This window comes from Miniopterus schreibersii, assembly GCF_964146895.1.
Source record: "Miniopterus schreibersii genome assembly, chromosome: 2".
NCBI lineage: Eukaryota > Metazoa > Chordata > Mammalia > Chiroptera > Miniopteridae > Miniopterus > Miniopterus schreibersii.
Window position 1 is genome coordinate 49163105 of NC_138102.1, and position 18438 is coordinate 49181542.

The window sequence follows — 18438 nt, forward strand, 5'->3', positions numbered from 1 at the left end:
TGCATTGGAACCTCTGGAAACTGAAGCTGGAATGTTAATTTCCCTCAAACTCCCAGTTGATTATAATGCACCATATTGAATAATAATCACAGTTCTAGAGAGGTCCTAAGAATCATTCAATAAAGAATTAATCCCATGCCTGGCCAGTGTTCCTCAGTGGTTGAGCATGAACCAGGAGGTCACAGTTCAATTCCCAGTCAGGGCACATGCCTGGGTTTCGGGTTTAATCCCCAGTAGGGGGCGTGCAGGAGGCAGCTGATCAAAGATTTTCTCTCCTCAATGATGTTTCTTTTTCCCTCTCCCTTCCTCTCTCTTAAATCAATAAAAAATATATTTTATTTTAAAAAAAGAATTCATCCCATGAGGTTCCATAGGATTAAGATGTAACACTCAGATGTCTTTTAAAAGTTCATAACTCTTGCCCAGCTGGGCGTGGCTCAGCGGTTGAGCGTCGACCTAGGATCCAGGCGATCAGGGTTCGATTCCCGGCTAGGGCACATGCCTGGGTTGCGGGCTTGATCAATGACTCTCTTATCATTGATGTTTCTATCTCTCTCTCTCCTTCTCCTTTCCTCTCTCTGAAATCAATATATATTTTTTAAAAAAATTCATAACTCTTAATGAACTAATGCTACATGTTTTCAATAATCTGCTCATCATTTAAAAAATATGGGTTTAGGAAGTGATACTTATTTCATCACCACCTATTATTATATTAGGATGAGTGGTCACCAATGCTTGCTAGCAATTAAGAGTCTTCAGGTATTATTTCTGAATGAATAATGTGAATTAAAATTTTAGAACCAAAGTCCCATAGATTGCAAAGCCAACCAAATCATTATGCAGGAATTCAGGTAGCTGAGAAACTAAGTTTGATGCAAAAGGAATAAATGTATTTCCGCACAAGGTATTTATGCACATGAACTATTCTTGTACCTCTGAAGAGTTCATGTTTTCTAACAAGGTTATTTACAACTTTTTGTATTCTGAGGACAGACTCACCTCCAAATTTCTTCGGAGCTTTGGGCACTTTTGTTTTACTTGCTGATCTTGTTATGCTTCTGGTAAGGCTAAAAAAAAAAAAAAAGAAAAAGAAAAAAAAAAAAACACGTTGATAGCCTATGCCCCTTCTTGTGTCACTGAAGGTAAAGTGTTGACTTAATTAAAACAAACGCAAAAGGCATGGGGAATAAGATGTTTCTCTTTACAAGCCTGAGATGGGGAAACAACTTCTAAGGTTCTGTGAACCAGAGTGTGCGGTTTCAGTTTACTATAACCTCAGCTGTTAAAAGGATAATGCCCTCTCTCTTTTCTATTTAGCTGAAGGATTTTTTAAAACGGTTTTTGTGAAAACCAAGTGGGTTTTTTAGAAACAGGTAGCTCAATCTCTCAAAACAAAAAAAAAGAAAGCTAACGTGAAAACATCAAGAAAGAAAGGTTAAAACAAGCAAACATGTTGAGTTCAAGATAAACATTACCTTTTTAACTTTTATAACGTACGAAATGAGTATTTTTATTTTTTTTAAATTTGAGGGAAGTTTTGGCATTTTAAGTCCCATGTCCCAAATAAGAATACAAGCCCCAAAGCAGGCCTTACCTATGGTGACCACTGATCTTTTGCAAAGTAGAAATGAACACAAATTATTTTCCTAAAGCTGATTTTCTTGTATTTATTAAAATTAAACTGCAATCTATCTAACATACAAATTACAATGACAAGTTAATGTTGCACACTCCAACCTAATTTCATGCCAGTTGTTTTCCTTACACAACAGTTTGCCATATAAACATTTTGGTGAGGCCAAGGTGGTGATAATATATTGTGAATCAAACTGATTTTCAAAAGGATGCATTGACAGGTTCACATTGCCACATCTATAGAACTTTATTAACAAGTAAAACACATCAGCATATTTTATATATGGGCAAGGACATTCCTATAATAATAAATGGCACAATATCACCTAACAGTTAAACTTTATCAAGAACGAGGTTTTAAAAAATAATACACCAATATTCCACATGACTATTTGAAGAATTCATTAAAATAACATTTAACAGCAGTTTAAAAATATAAAGCTCACTGTTTACTATTTATCATAAGCTGGAATCACTCAAATACAATAATTTCTATTTTTTAAAAAAAAGATACTGCACATGTTCTACAAACCAAACAAATGATTTGGCTAGAAAAGGCTGTAACGATAATTGGCTCCTGCCCTAATACTCCAGTTCCTCCTCTCAAGCGGCAGGTAGTTTAGGTAGTCACTTCTCAGTCCAGTTTGCAGTTATATATCTAGTGGTCATATAACTCATCCTCCAAATTAGGACAATTTGAGAGTGAGAAGATGCCCTATTTAAGATGAGAAAATGGAAATAACCAGGGCTGTTCTGAGCAAGCTCAGGATATATGTCACTCTAATTAAACACAGTATCAGATGCACTAGCATTACTTTTGTGCTTTTGGGGACAGTACAGAGCAGCTGAAAAAAATTAAGGAACCTTGAATTTTCTGAAAATGGACTTTCAGGATCCACTTTTCCTGTTAGGAGAGGTTTTACTGGAAATATTAGTCATTATTGTTTTAACAGGTTGAAAATCATAAACAGTCTGAAAGGTATGGGATATATCTTATAGACCAAAAAAAAGGGGGGAGGAGGCTAGAGATTTATATTTTTTCTAGTAAACAGAGATTTTCATTTTTACTGAGTATAACAGGATGTCTTTACTTTTAAATTTCTAAAATCTATCCTTAATACAGAAAAATATATTTTTATCTTAATATCAGTTTATTTCATAAACACATAAAAATGGATTATCTGGTCATGACTAGCTCATTCAAATATAATAGAAATAATTTAATAAATTTTTTCATTAACTTCCAAGCCCAAGTTCACATTCATTCAAAAATTTAGACACCCTAACAAGGGTTTTGATTTTCAATCTTTAAGGCAGAGTACAAAGGTGGATGTGTCCCCAAAACACACCAGCAGCTGTTCTATCCAAGCTCACAGGAAATAAAGGGAAATGTGCAAGATTTGATAAATCTGAAAGGGAATGTAAAGGTTTTAAAAAATAACATTCCGATTCCTATGCTTGGATGATGAGATTTAAGGCTACCATTGAACTGTACCAATTATAGAGAATTAGGTAACACACATACTTGAATCTTACAGATTTGGGGGAACAAAATCAAAACAAAATGTGAAGTTTTGATGTTGGATCAAAAGTGACACATTCATACTCAGAAACCAAGTATCTGATCTAATAATTTAAAATTAGCATGCATCATAGCTTAATTTCATTTAAAAATTATTAAAAGAACAAAGTATAGGTCTATAGAAAATCAATAGGAGATTAAAAAGGGATCTAACATGAGTTTACATTTCTTATAAGTACATTTTAATTTTAATTAATTTTCAAGTCAGGCAACTAAATTAAGTATTGTTTTCTTTACCCCATGCTACTGTTCTACTTCAAGGGGTGGAACACAGGTACTTAAATCAATAATACAGTTCCCTGCAGGGGAGGAGACTAAGTGAGGGCAAACAAAAAATAGGCTCAATTAACAAAAACAAAAATGTATGTTTTATTATCAAAGACAATGAAATAAATCAGAAAGTACAGATAAATACAAAAGAAATTATAGGGCAAAATAAATTTTTTTTTTCCAGAAATGGAAAATGTCCCTGAATAGTTCTAGGTGTATCTTTTAGTAGTAGTCAGGTGTCTAATAATAAACAATCAATTTTATATGTTCTATTTACCTGTATTTTTTTTTTAAGTTTAAAAGATGACATAATTCCCATCATTTTTAATGTTGGCATTCAAAAAGATATAACTAAAAAGAAAAATAAATGAGACATAAAACGGTTTGCAAAATGTAGTAGCTTATGAATGTCAATTCCAGTTGTAATAATGGTGACACACATACTCTCTCTCAACACAAACACACCCCACACCCCCATTATTCCACAGACACATTTCCATAACTTGAAAACATATTTTGCATATAAGCATATGATTTTTACAAGTTAATCCTACAATCACAAAGCAAGAAGCTATTAATAGTACAAGTTTTTATTTGCTAAATTAAACTATCTAAAAATTATTACAATGATACTGAAAGATACTTTTATTGGCTTTTTTAAAAGACAAATGAGAATATCTTATTCAAAAAATTAATTTTCAAAAATGTCTTAAATGAAATAAATATAGTATCTAATACAATCTTTTCCTGTAAGAATCTCTAAGATGGGCAATGCTAAAAACCAAGCTTCTAATTTGAGAAACCCTAAAACTGGCATGTCCCTTAAAAGCTTTTTTCTTATAAAGGATATATGGAATAACCATATTTTCTTAAAATTTGTCCTAAAACAACTCTATCTTTAACACCCAAATTTTCTCTATATATTAAGTTCACTTATTTTAAAATTAATGAAAAGATACCTAGACACAATTTCCTAAGAAAACAATGCAGAAAGTAGTTTATGCATGGTTATTTACAGAAAGAGCTTTGCTAAGTAATGATGTTAAAAACATGTTCAAAAATCTGACAAAGCCTTTCTAATAATCAGCACTGCAGGTTTCAAAAAACTTTACATTTAACAAAGGGTGTTTCATGTGTAGTTACTAGATGAATCTGAGAGCCAGAAACTAAAGCATTTGACATGGTTAATAATTTCATTTTTATTATACTAAAAAGTCAGGTCAGAAGTCAATGGCATTTACATGCTAGAAGACTGTTTATCACTCAACTCTTTGAATTAATCAAACACTGATTAACAAAATGTGGACTTTACTGCTACAACTTTATGGTGTCTTTCGAGTATATGCAAATCTTTCAAAGGGGCACATATACAACTGCACAAAACAAATGAAATATAAATATTTAAGGGAATAAACAGAAATGGCTTTTAAGCATAAACCACCCTGTCATTCCATTTTGAAGGTCTATCTTTTAACTAATTTGTCTTCTGTTATTAGTAGTCTTCTATCCTATTAAAGTTGCAGGTTTACAAGATGATGTGGAAATTTCACATTGATGTAAGAAAGGAATGTCTGGTTGATGAACTCTAGAGACAAAGAAAGAATTAGTCTTAAAATGTATTACACTGCATTTATCTAAATGATAATACAAGAACCCATTTTATACCAGTATTATATCAAGTATAATTTTCTTTTAATAAAAATGACAGAGTAGCATTTATCAGAATATATTCTAAAGTTTAGGAGACCATCTAGAAAACTTTTACATTGTATTTTAGACTCTTAAAATGTATACAAAATAATCATACTAAATACTCACAGAATATCATTTAAATTAGTAAAATTACTTTGTCTTTTATCTTACAGTTAAAACTGACAAATTCTTAATGTCACTGTGTGCAAAGGCATTTTACTGATTAAAGAAAAAATGTGACATCTTTGGGAGGGAGATGTTAATGGAACATTTATAATGATACTTTAATATGATCCAGAAATACAACTGTATTCATTATACAGTTCAGCAGAAATAAGTAAATTATGTTACCTTACATAAAATTCATATAAGTTAAAAATAAAATTTAAGCAACGCAAATAACAAACCACACAATTTACTAAAAGAATATACTTAGTATATAGCAACCTTGAAACATTTTGTACTTGTACATAATCTAGAAGTGTTTTAGCAGAGATTTTGCTTATGCAGTTCAAATACTTTAAAAGTTCAAATCATTTATAGATATGAAGTGTATGGTGCTTGCTTTAAAAACGAGAAGAGTAGATATGAGGTCTCTTTATGTGAATATGCTACTAGCTGCACAATAAGTTAAATGCTATTGCTATAAATACAGCCTCCAGAAACTCACTGGATAACTAGACAGACATCTCTGCTCATTTCTTTGTATTTCCACTTATTCAAGTTGTAGCCTTCATCGTTAATATAAACTGTCATACATTAAGAAAACAGTAACAGAGCTCCTATTTTTTTCATACAACTTTCATTCCTTGATCCAGTTTGTTAAGATCAGTGCATGGCAAATTGCTTTTCAATCACAGATTTGCTTTTTGTTCTTTACACCAGATTGCTATGTGGATATCACATTATTTTATGCAGAATGCCTATCTCTTCTGTATAAGTGTTTTGTCATATTTTGTTTTTCAAGCCTTCAAATTTTGTGCTGGTGGTTATTTTGTATAAAGTCTATGGTCAAAGTTTCTGTTTACTCATAAATTTAAAAAATTAAAATTTGTGGAATTCAATTTTACAAATCTAAATTATCTTCAACAGTTCACAACTTATTAAATTTAATATTTAATATTTAAATATGCTATATTTGAGTAAATAACATGAGTACATATTAACTAAGCTCTTAATATGTTTCTGAGGAATATGAATAAATAAAGGAATAAAAAGAGTTAATATATTAATGTCTTACCTCTACAATAAGAAGAAATATCTTGTTCTATGAGCAGCTGCCATACTTTCAGACATGTTTCTGACTTTCAGATAATTAACAAATCCTCTGAAGAAAAGGAGCAGGCCTGAGAAAGTTGAAATAATACAGATATATTACGTTATTATACAGAAAGGGGGCATGATATATTTGAGAGAGACAATTATAAACAAGAACCTCTTGGCTTAAGAAATTTATTTGTAGAATTCCACTCATTCCATAGTATATTTTACACTATAATGATAACTCCACCATCAGGAAATATGATAAAATTTTACTGCCACCTAAAAATTACTTCAATTTACTAAGCCTAAATTATCTAAAGTAAAAATTAAAGCAAATCTAGCCATGAAAATTCAGAATTACACAAGAATATACATTTATTAAATGATGTCTTTAAATGGCAAAGTTATCTAATGTACTTAAACTGATTCAACTCACAGAAATCCCATTTTACCAAATTTTCAATTAATGTAGCTATTAAACAAACTAAAACATATTTACTGATAAAAAATAGTGTTCAAGAGAGAATGTATGGATGTTAACGCTAACAATTGTGGGATAAAACTAATAAGCCTGTCTAGCAATATCAAGTGTCTGTCATCAGTGAAATCTATATTTAAAGATATGTACATTATGTAAATAATTATTAGTTCTTATTTTTTAAGTAATAAAAAAAATTAAGAATCAGGAAAGATGACTTGGGAAGCAGCCACTCTAGTAATTTCTTAAATGATCTGGGTTCTATCTCATATCTCAGTGTTCTCCTCAGTAAACAGTATTTTTAAATAATAACCATTTACATCACAGGTATCTTTAATAATTAATAAAACAATGCCTATGAAATGTTTCAGATGAAAAATATTGCTAAGTATAAAAAGCAGTAGCATTATTAGTAGACTTAAGTCTTTGATATACTTAAGAGTACAATTCTAAGAAAAACACTTATTAACTCCAGTAAATTTTTAACCAGGTAATTGTGGGGTCAAAAACAAAAACAGAAGACATATATGCATGCAACGTTCCTCACAAGGAGGAAGAGTTTCTCAGTTAAAAATGCAGAGCCCCAACTAAATTTGTATCCCAACTCCAAGTAACCAAAGCACCAAAAAAAAGCAGTTATAATAAATTAGAAAGGAAGGATAGAAGAAATATACAAACAGTGACTTAAACAAGTGGTATAAATTTTAGCTAAATCTAGTCCCATCTGCTTCCCATATCCTAACTCCTTTCATTTGTGACTCTCACTCTGAATTCTACCCCATGTCCTTCCAGATGCTGTTTAAAGATAATGGACATCGCGATCCAAATGTAAAAGTATTGAAAAATGTAAACCAAAATAATTTGTGAAATCCCTTCTTTTGTCTATGAAGCTGCTGTTCCTAAGACATATTTTGTTCTGCTCAGGCATTTTCTAAAATAAGCCAATTCATACCTAGAAACTGTTAATCACTCAGCAGCTATTGTTTCTGAGTTCTACAATGTGCTCAACAGTCTTGAGTGTATGTGAGAGCATTTTTATCATGGATGAAACTTTCACATTCCCCTAAATGTTAGATCATGGCTCTGATGTGAAATTGGGGTTGTCCTCTGCACTCCATTCTGCCCCACAGTTGTTTTCTTAAGATTCCTCAATCTCTTAACAATTTAAAAGAAAACATACTCAATTAATATGCTTAACTACCTAAAAAACTTTATACATTTTTTTTCATTTTTAAGTAAGAAACTCAATAAAAAACACAGAATTCAGGCAGTCAGAATACAACAATATAAGAAACTGGCTGAAACTTGTATGAGTCTTACTGCCCAACAAAATCAGAACACTAGAATAACTTCACTAAAGTTATTAGCAAAAGAATCCAGGATCTTTAGTGACCTTAACTGACCACTAAGAATTTGTGTCCCAAAAGATCCTAAAGATCCAATGGCAGGACTAAATAAAAACTCAAGGAGAAGACTGCCACCTACTGAAATGCTATTATTTTCTGGTATAATTATTCTACTATAGAAATGTGGGATCTTAAACCTAAGTAGAAACAAAATGTATAGTGTGTCCCCCCAAAATGTATACACATTTAAGAGCTGATAGCTCAATTTATGTTTCTTTCTTTTCAGATTTAACCTATTGGAATTAACTATTCAAAGTGTGTATACATTTTTTTGGGGACTCCCTATATACTTTGTGTCAGTAAATAAATTTGAAATGTGGGTTAAAGGTATAATGTAATTTTCAGATTAACTTAATCATCATACATCCAAAGTGAAAAACACAAGGGAACAAAAATTGGATGTCCAAAATTCATCAATATTATTAAAAAGACATGCCTTATAAGAAGACAACTCAACAGAAGCACAGTGATCATCAGGCATGAAACTTTTCCTTATCCCTAGCTGATTAATGATTAATGCAGGGTGCATTTCAAAAATATAAGGAATGTTTCAGTGATCCAAAAATAAGAGAATGGATAGAACATCCAATTCTCTTACTCTCAGCATTTCCCAAGATCATTAAAAAAAATTATGTATGTATATTTTCCAAGATAAACACCGAACACAATTATTTAGGATTTTCAGGTTTTGTAGTATTCGATTGTCATTAAACCAGTGATTCTATTAAATTGAACAGCTCTGAACTTTCAATCTAAGAAATCTGGAGTACTATTGTAGAATTATTTGAAAAGCTGACATAATAATATGTTTGGATATGAGAATTTTACAGTAGATTTATTTCCACCTAAGTTGCAACATAATGCATTTACACCTTAACATTTTAGGAAATACCAAAATTAAACTAAATGCAAATTAATCAAAGTGAAATGCATTAAGAATAAACTTACCAAGTACAAGAAATATCCACCAAAGCCAGTACTGTCCATTGAAATATCCAGTAAAATAATCAGAAAACTATGGAGTGAACAGAAATATATTAATCACGTCTGTGTACCTAAATTAGCCTCAGTTTCACAATGATTTACCTCAAATAATCTTTAGCACTTAAAAACAGCACAGAAAGAAAACAGAGAAGAAAAAATACTTAATGACATATATATAAAGTTATTTGGGGGAAAAAACTTTTATACATAACAAACATATGTAAAATATTTTGGAAGCAAAAATCAGTTTCCATCTGCTTGTAAGAAAAAAGGGTAAATGCTATATATCTGAATCCAACATTTTCTCATTAAAGAGTTCACATGTCAGTTCTTTTTTCATAATCTCTCAAGGCCATGACTACCATCCCAAATACACTACAGCAACCTGCTACTTTAGATATTAACACCAAAAGCCACATTAGTTTAATCTTATCAGATAGGTATGTTCTGCTAACCTCTAAAAAGAAGAGCTTTTGACCCTCAGTACACCACCTACTATTAATTACTGCCAAGAATACTAGGCACATAAAGACCCCCAACTCATTAGTCTTTTTATTTTCAAACTGATGCTCCAGCATTCAGTTTGAGCTGAGCGCAGTTGAAGGAGCCTTCCAGTGGCATTGTAAACAGTTCCTATTGTAGAAGTGTCCACGGTAGGCAGTTTTATGTTCTCTGTGAAATGAGAATATGAATAGGCAGATGGAAGGCATCTGTACCTGATGTTGGATACAGGTACTTTTCCTTGATTAAACTCTAGTCATCACATTTTCTTTAAGTCAATCTAATTTTCTTCAGAGCTTCTTCAGATAATTCTTCTCTATTATCCTTTAGCATCTGAACAATACTTCAAATAACAGGTTTTTAGAAGTGTTTAAATAACCTCTAAAACTACTAAAAATTAGCTTATTTTATCCATTCTGTTCCCATTTGTCTCCAAACTAAATCTGATTTAACTAAAAATAATTTTGTTCAATGCAGATTTGTCTCAAATCTGAATTTAATTAAAAGTATCTATTTCCAACTTATAGGTAATTATTTCTAACTATTCGTTGGTAATTACCATAAAAGCCTAAAAATCCTATAGCTTTAGTATAGTAACAAAAATGCTTATAAATTATAAATAATGGCACTATTAAGGAAAGGTATCTACTAAAAATCATCTAAATTTTTTAAAGCCTTTTAAGTACTTTTATAGGAAGTATTTGTAATTTAAAACTGATCCATGATAAAAAGATTTCAGGTTAGAGTATTAGAAATTGCAAAGATTAAGAATTTCCTAGTATCATTAAAGATGCAAATCTCACAAAGTCCAACATCTTTAAAATATATACAATAAAGGGAGAATTACAAAATTGGGGAAATATAGCTTGTAAAGTAGGACTGCAATACACTACTTTTAGTCAAGTGATTAATAATTATAAATGGTTTTCATACAGGTTGTAAGAAGAAAAAGAAATAAAAAACCAAACCAATGTATTTTTAGCTTTCTAATTCTAAAACATATTTAATACATAATGTTATATGGCAAGAGGCAAACAGAATTACAACAGTGTCATTCTTCTCCCAAAATATATACCTAAAGCTATTCTTTACTTACTCTCAAGTAAAGAATGTAATTCCCTTCACCTTGAAGTCAAAGAGAGAGATTCACTATGTAAAAAAAATAAATAAGCTTTTTGACTCATTACTGATTTATCAAAATGCTTTAAAATACTATCTGATTTTATTTTATTAATATAACACCGGTATTTTATTGCTTAGATTCTCTTTTCAAAAAGACTTGTTACTTCTTAATAAAACACATATGCATTTAAAAAGAAACAGAAAAAAACACCAAAAGCCTTAGGCAGAAATAATATCAGAATCTTGGGCTAAAGCTATTCACAATGAATCTGAAGTTCATGGCAACTCAGAAACAAAAAAGAAAGTAGCAGTATGATTTATAAACTACTTATTGTCTAATAGAAGGAAACACTCCAGCTTTTAGAAGAAAACCTTTCTCTCAACGCTGACCTCCAAGGAGAATTTATTGGTTGGAGCATTATAATAAAAGCCAAAGTAGAGAGGCAGTACAGAATTAGAAGAGGCACTGAATTGAGAACAAGCTAAAAATGTGGTACTTGATTCCTCCCACAACCACATCAAAATTACAACTAAACTACAGAACCATCATTCAGAACTGCCTCAAATATAGCAGAATGGAAGGAAGTCCTATAACTAAGGATATAAAGAAGCCACATGGAGACTGGTAGGAGGGGTGGATATGCAGAACAGGCTGTTCCCACACCCGCGTGTGGTGGATAAAAATCGGCAGGAATATCTCAGCTACAGGGTCCCCCATGAGGAGTGAGGGGTCCCAGCCCCACACCAGGCCTCCCAACCCAGGGTTCCAGTGCCAGGAAGGGAAGTCCCCATAACTTCTCACTGTAAACACTAGTGGGGATTGTAGGTGAGTAAGAAGGAGGACACCTGGAGTCACAGGCATATACTGTTAAAGGGCCCACACACAGGCACATGGACTTACTTGAACTCATTTACCCCTTTCCAGCACTAGGGGAGCAGCTTGTAAGGCACCAGGGACATAAAGGGAGGAACTGAATTGTCTGGCATCAAGGCAAGAGCTGACGGGACAGATTTCTCCCAGACAAAAGTGCTGGCAGAGGCCATTGTTCCTTTTCTGGGCCCTTCCCCCACAGGCGCCATATCTGAGTCTTCATCAACCTGCCCCCCGTTGATTCCCTGAGACCCCACCACACCCAACTTGCCAGCCCACCCAAGTTGTTTCCAGTGGCTTTTCCATACGAATGGCCTTTCTTGGCTCATGCTTCACTTTCCTAAAATATCTTAAACAAACAGCCATCTGGCCTTGGCAAGCCCCATACCTCTTGATAAGTGGCCCCAGGCCCAGCACTAGCAGCAGTGGGACTTGGTTCACAGTTTGGAATCGCCTGGGCACTTCTAAGCCCAGCACAAGTAGCAGCCATCTGCAGATCACTTTGTAGCTCATACTGGGAGGCCCCAGAGCCAACACATATGGTAGACAGTTTCAGACTATATTGAAGGCTCACCCAATCACTTCTACAAGTGACACAACTCAAGGGGCAGACTCAGCAGGCACCAGAGCCCCACTGAAGTAAGTCCTACTACATGGTGTGGGCCCCTGCACAGCTGATCCTCCACGATGGTCAGAGGTCAGTGGTCGGTGACTGCAGCCAGTCCTTGCAGCAGATTGGCCTGGGGGTAAGTTCCTTCCATTAAGGTGCCAATAGGAATCAAGGCTCAACTACACCAGAAGGGTGTACACAGCCCACAAGGTGGGGTAGTACACATGTGGTGCCCAGCTTGGGTGAATGGGGAGGCTCTGCCGCTGAACCCTACAGGACACCTACTACATTAGGCTACTCTAGCAAGCCCAGGAGACATAGCAGCTCTACCGGGAGGATGCCAAAATGATACAAAGAAACACATCCCAAATGGAAGAACAGAACCAAACTCCTGAAGGAGAACTAAACAAAATGGAAACAAGGAATCTACTAGATGCAGAGTTCAAAACAAAAGTTAGAAGGATGCTCAATGAACTTAAAGGAAGAGTAGATGACTTAAAGGGAAATTTAACATCATTAAAAAGGAAATGGAGCACACTCTCCCTCTCGGAAGTATGCCTGTGCATTTCTCTTTCCTCTCTTCCTTCCCCCAGGTGTGTTACCTTTGCCTTTGTCTCTCCTAAGCAACAAGGACCCTTCTTCCACCTCTGTAACTTGTTCCCTGAGCCTACACAGTCCGGCTGGCTCACTTTACTACCTCTGTAACTTTCTAAATAAACTTTTTCTTGTAAGTTGAAAAAAAAAGATCATGGAAACCATGAAAGAACCAGTCAGAAATGAAGGATACACTAACTGAAATGAAGATTAATTTACAGGGAATCAACAGTAGAGTAGATGAAGCCAAAAACCAAAACAGTGATTTGAAATATAAGGAATCAAAAAACACCCAATCAGAACAGCAAAAAGAAAAAAGAATCCAAAAACATGAAGATAGTGTAAGAATCCTCTGGAACAACTTCAAGGTACCAACATTCGCATCATGGGGGCATGGGAAGGAGAAGAGAGAAAAGAAAAAGTTGTAAAACTATTTTGAAGAAGAATGATGGAAAACTTCCCTAACCTGGTGAAGGAAATATATATACAAGTCCAGGAAATGCAGTCACAAACTGAACCCAAAGAGGCCCCACACCAAGACACATCATAATTAAAATGCCAAAGGTTAAAGACAAAAAGAGAATCTTAAAAGCAGCAAGAGAAAAGCAATTAGTTACCTACACAGGAGCTCTCCTAAGACTGTCAGCTGACTTCTCAACAGAAACTTTGCAGGCCAGAAGAGATTGGGAAGGAATATTCAAAGTGATGAAAAGCAAGAACCTACAACCAAGGTTACTCTATCCAGCAAAGCTATCATTTAGAATCGAAGGAAAGATAAAGAGCTTCCCAGACAAGAAAAAGCTAAAGGAGTTCATCATCCCCAAGCCAGTATTACATGAAATGTTAAAGTATCATAGAAGAAAGAAGAAAGAAGAAAGAAGGGAGGAGGGAGGAGGGAGGAAAAATATGAATAAAATGGCAATAAATATATATCAACAATTAAAACTAAAAAACAAAATACATGAACAAGCAAAACAGAAACAAACTCAGATACGGAGAACATTTTGTTGGTTGCCAGATGGGAGGAGAGTTGGGGGATGGGTGAAAAAGGTGAAAGAACTAAGTACAAATTCGTAGTTACCAAATAGTCTTGGGGATGTAAAGTACAAATAGGGAATACAGTGCAACCTCAGTTCTCAAACTTAATTTGTTCTGGAAGGCTGTTAGAGAAGCAATTAGTTTGAAAACCAAATCATTTTTCCCCATTAGAAAAATATTCACAGCCCAGTTTCCCGAGATATTAACAAGAGGTTTAGCAGTAAACTGACTCATACGTGTATATTCTCCCCTTTGTTTGTTGCCTGAGAGATGTGTGACTGATCTTACAGCTGTCAGCATGAAAGGGTTGGTTGAGTGGAGAACTAAAGTTTTGTTTAATGACATTTTTTCCTGTGAACAACTTCATCAAGATCCAAATTGTTTAAGATGAGTGGCCTTTGAGAACCAAGGTTTGACTGTATAGTCAGTAATATTCTAATAATTATATATGGTGTCAGATGGGCATGAGATTTATTGGAATGACCATTTAGTAAGTTATATAATGTCTAATCACTGGGGTGTACATCTGAAATTAATATAATATTGTATGTCAACTGTAATTGAAAAAAAAATTTTTTTAATGAAAAAAAAGAAGCTAGATTCTAACCCACATACAAACTGTAGGATATCAAGCAAGCCATTAGAATCTTTTTATTCTTAGTTTCATCATTAATGAAATGGTTAGATTGTCACCAGCATCACTGATAGCATTAAAGAATTTAGTATTTGTAACAAATTATGCCTGGAACATAATAAAGTACTCAATGAATGACAACTATTATTTCATATAAAAGATTTTTAAAATTTTATTTTTCAATTATAGTTTACATTCAGTATTATTTTGTATTAGTTTCAGACGTACAGCACAGTGGTTAGACAATCATATAATTTATAAAGTGATACAAAAGATTTTAAAAATATTCTTCTTATATCATTTCTCAATATATACTAAAGGTATAATACTAACCTTAGCTCAGAAAAAGTATTTTAAAGGGAAACTAAATAGTCCTGATGATCAAACTTGATGCTAATACATACTTTACAAAACTCTGAGAAACTCCAATCTTTGAATTTAAGTTCCCCATCTTATCACATAGGGTTCTATGAGAGAATGTCCTAAGTGCCTAGGTGGCATATAATGGACTGATTTAGGTTTTATAAATCTAGAATATTAGAAATTTACCAGCTTTAGAAGAATTGAGAAAATAGTCCTCAAATTATTTTTTGAGTTCTATGACTTAGATGAGAAATACCATTTGAATAATAGTAACAAATTTTATTACTAATATAACCAAGGTTGGACTTATCCAACTCCAACTCTTTCGATATTTTGGGTTTGTTTGTTTTTGTAATAACTTCTGCAAGGACAAGGGTTGTCTCTTTATCTTTGTATTTTCCATAACACCTAACAGATTAATGCTCTAGATGGGAACCCACTTTACTTTTTTTTTTTAATGAAATTAGAACAAGAGTCTGCCAGAAGGCAATTCTTACAGTGGCTCAAATTTTAATCATCTTAGAAGAAGCCAATCCACAGATCCCAACCAAGAATCAACTGATCACTAACCAAAACCTGTTATTTGGTCTTAACAGAAACAGGGTCTGATAAGATTACTGAACTAAAATAAGTTTTAAAGTAACGAAGAAACACATTAAATCCATAGTTTAAAATATTTCTGTAGTAATGTTTTAATCAATTTGATAAAGTAGGTGCATAAATTGAAGTGTCTGAAGCACGTAAAAGCAGCTAACATATTAGGTTTGTGATTCTACTGAAAATATGAGGAGGATTTGACTCATTCAATTAGAAATCAATGTTTAAATAAATATAATTAATACAAAGTATATATACTATTAATTGAATTTAAATGCGTAGGTAACTTTTAAAAAGACTTACTAAAATAGTAAGTAAAAGTACTTTTGATCATTCTCCTAGGCTCTATCCTAAGGAAACTAGGAAAAAAGCTTTGTAAAATGATCCAAAAAGGGCCTTCAAGAGGCAAAGGTAAAGAGGTGGGGGGAGAGTATGCTAACAATAGTACTAGAAACGTTCCTGATCTAAGAGAAAGAAAGGGAGCTACCCTTGCTGTCTCCCTACACGCTACCTTGTATATGAAAGGCAGACAGATGATGATTTCCGGGAACAGAAAAATGAGAAAGCTAAGAAGGAACCTAAGGGAGAAAAGATGAGTTCTGATAGACACTTCAAAGGCCTATAATTTTAGTTTTGAGCTCTTATGTTGTTAAAAATGCATTAAAAATAAGAAAATATTTAAGTCCATGATAATTTTACTAATCAATAGAAACTGTTATGTTTTAGCTGACTTTAGGAATGCCTATACCATATCACAATAGTGGTACCCACAATGTACTGAGCACATATATTTGTGCTGCAACTAAGCAAGGTGCCTTAATTATATTATTTCCATGTCTAACAAAAGTCCTGAAAGGCAGCTATTATCAGCCTATTATGAAGAAACTAATGCCCAGGAGAATTTAAAAACTTAAAGTTAGCACACTGATACAAAAAAAGATGAGATCCAAACAAGTTTTTCTGCTTTCAAAGCTTTCCATATACCGTAGTTCCCCTTTAAAATCAGGGGATATGTCCTAAGACCCCCAGTGGATGCCTGAAACTGTGGATAGTACTGAACCCCTACATATACTATGGCTTTTCCTACACATACGTACTTATGATAAAGTTTAATTTATAAATTAGGCATAGTAAAAGATTAACAATAAAATAGAACAATTATAACAATATATTACAATAAAAGTTATGTTAATGTGCTCTCTCTTTTTCTCAAAATATCTGAAATTTTCCACTTAATATTTTTGGACCATGGCTGACCGCAGGTAACACTAACGGAAGAAAACAAAACTGCGGATAAGGGAGGAACTACTGCACTAACAAGCTCTCATATAAATAAAGTTATAAATGTTCACACCACAGAGATCACTATAATAAAGTCTAGAAGTTAAGAATAAGTCTTGAAACAAATGATGCATTAATTAATAATGCATAAATTTTATGCATATAAATAAATTTATGCACATGAAAAACAGTGGCTATAAATGGATCACTTTTGAAGCTGGGTGATGGATACATGGAGATTTATTATACTATTGCCTACTTTTATGTAAATAGAAAAGAAGAAATGATCCCTCCTCTTCCTCTGGATATTTAGACATAATATCTAGAACTGATGCTGGAATACTGCTATCAGCCTGAGGATTAAAGCCTCACAGGAAATTTCATATATTTTAATTTTAAAGGTAGAAGTGATAGAGGTTATCAAGACACTCACCCTCACAATAAGGATCCATTTGATCAATGAAAGGCCAAATCCACAGATGGCACCATACCTTCCAGCTATGGTATTGGTGATACAGAAGGACAAACAAAATCCAAGCCAGTTGAAAATAAACGCCACTAAAAGCAAGAGAAACAGTTCTTTTAAAAAAACCATACTTTGGAAACAAATTAACAGAGATTGATATTAACAATACTTCATTGCTCAATGGGAATAGCAATTCCCTTTCCTTTTTTAACTCTGTACCAATTAAGCCTTCTTTATAGACTATAGTTTACCTTTTACAAATGTAAGTTATTTACCAGACATTAATAAAAAAACTAGGTTTCTTGTCAGTTTAATCAATAAGAATAAAATCCTTAAAGCTTATCACCAATGGGTGAAACATTTTTATACCAGATAAAAACCAGGTCACAATGTAGCTTCCATGAGATCCCATTCAAGAAGCCCAGCCTAACTAAGCAATCAACCAACCAATCAGCCAATATTAAAAATGAGCCAAATAAAATATAAAAGAAGGTTCCCAGAACAGATATTGTTCACTGCCTCTTCCTCCTCTCTAACAAAACTTGTTTTGCCCCTTCCCAGGAACCCTCCCACCTCTACAGACTCCTCAGGGAAGGCTAGGTCCCATACTTATACCCAAAAGGTGGGTCCCAAGTAGTCTGGGGGAAAATCACAGGAGGCCAAAACTGCCTTCCAATTATTTTTAAAAAAATAGAACTTCTGAAAAACATTACATGGCTCTTAAAAACACAGCAAGGGGAGGGAGGATGGGATTCAGGTTAAGTAACTAACAGCAGTTCTGCATGCATCACTTTTGAAGCTGGGTGATGGACACATGGACATTTATTATACTTTAGCCAACTTTTATGCAAAAAGAAAAGAAGAAATGGTGCCTCCTCTTCCTCTGGAAGTTTGGACATAATATCTGGAACTGCTGCTGGAATCTTGCTATCAGCATGAGGATTAAACCCTCACTCCAAGTTGGGGAGAGTGAAGAAAAACAAAGGAAAGCAGAGCCACAATACTGATACTTCTGTGCCTTTAGACTGCTCATCCACGGTCTTCTTGT

General features: G+C 33.5%; 1 protein-coding gene across 1 annotated transcript in view; it reads right to left on the reverse strand.

Annotated features, from left to right (window-relative positions):
• Positions 1-3565: 3565 nt before the first annotated feature.
• NDFIP2 (Nedd4 family interacting protein 2) overlaps positions 3566-18438 on the reverse strand; it is a gene marked incomplete at its 5' end in the record, with an annotated part of 53220 nt that continues 38347 nt past the window's right edge. The window contains 4 exons of the mRNA XM_081130700.1: positions 3566-5075; positions 6423-6528; positions 9278-9344; positions 17358-17482. Of these exons, the coding sequence (XP_080986826.1) occupies positions 6425-6528; positions 9278-9344; positions 17358-17482 (296 nt within the window). The 3' untranslated portion in view covers positions 3566-5075; positions 6423-6424. The remainder of the gene's footprint in view (positions 5076-6422; positions 6529-9277; positions 9345-17357; positions 17483-18438) is intronic.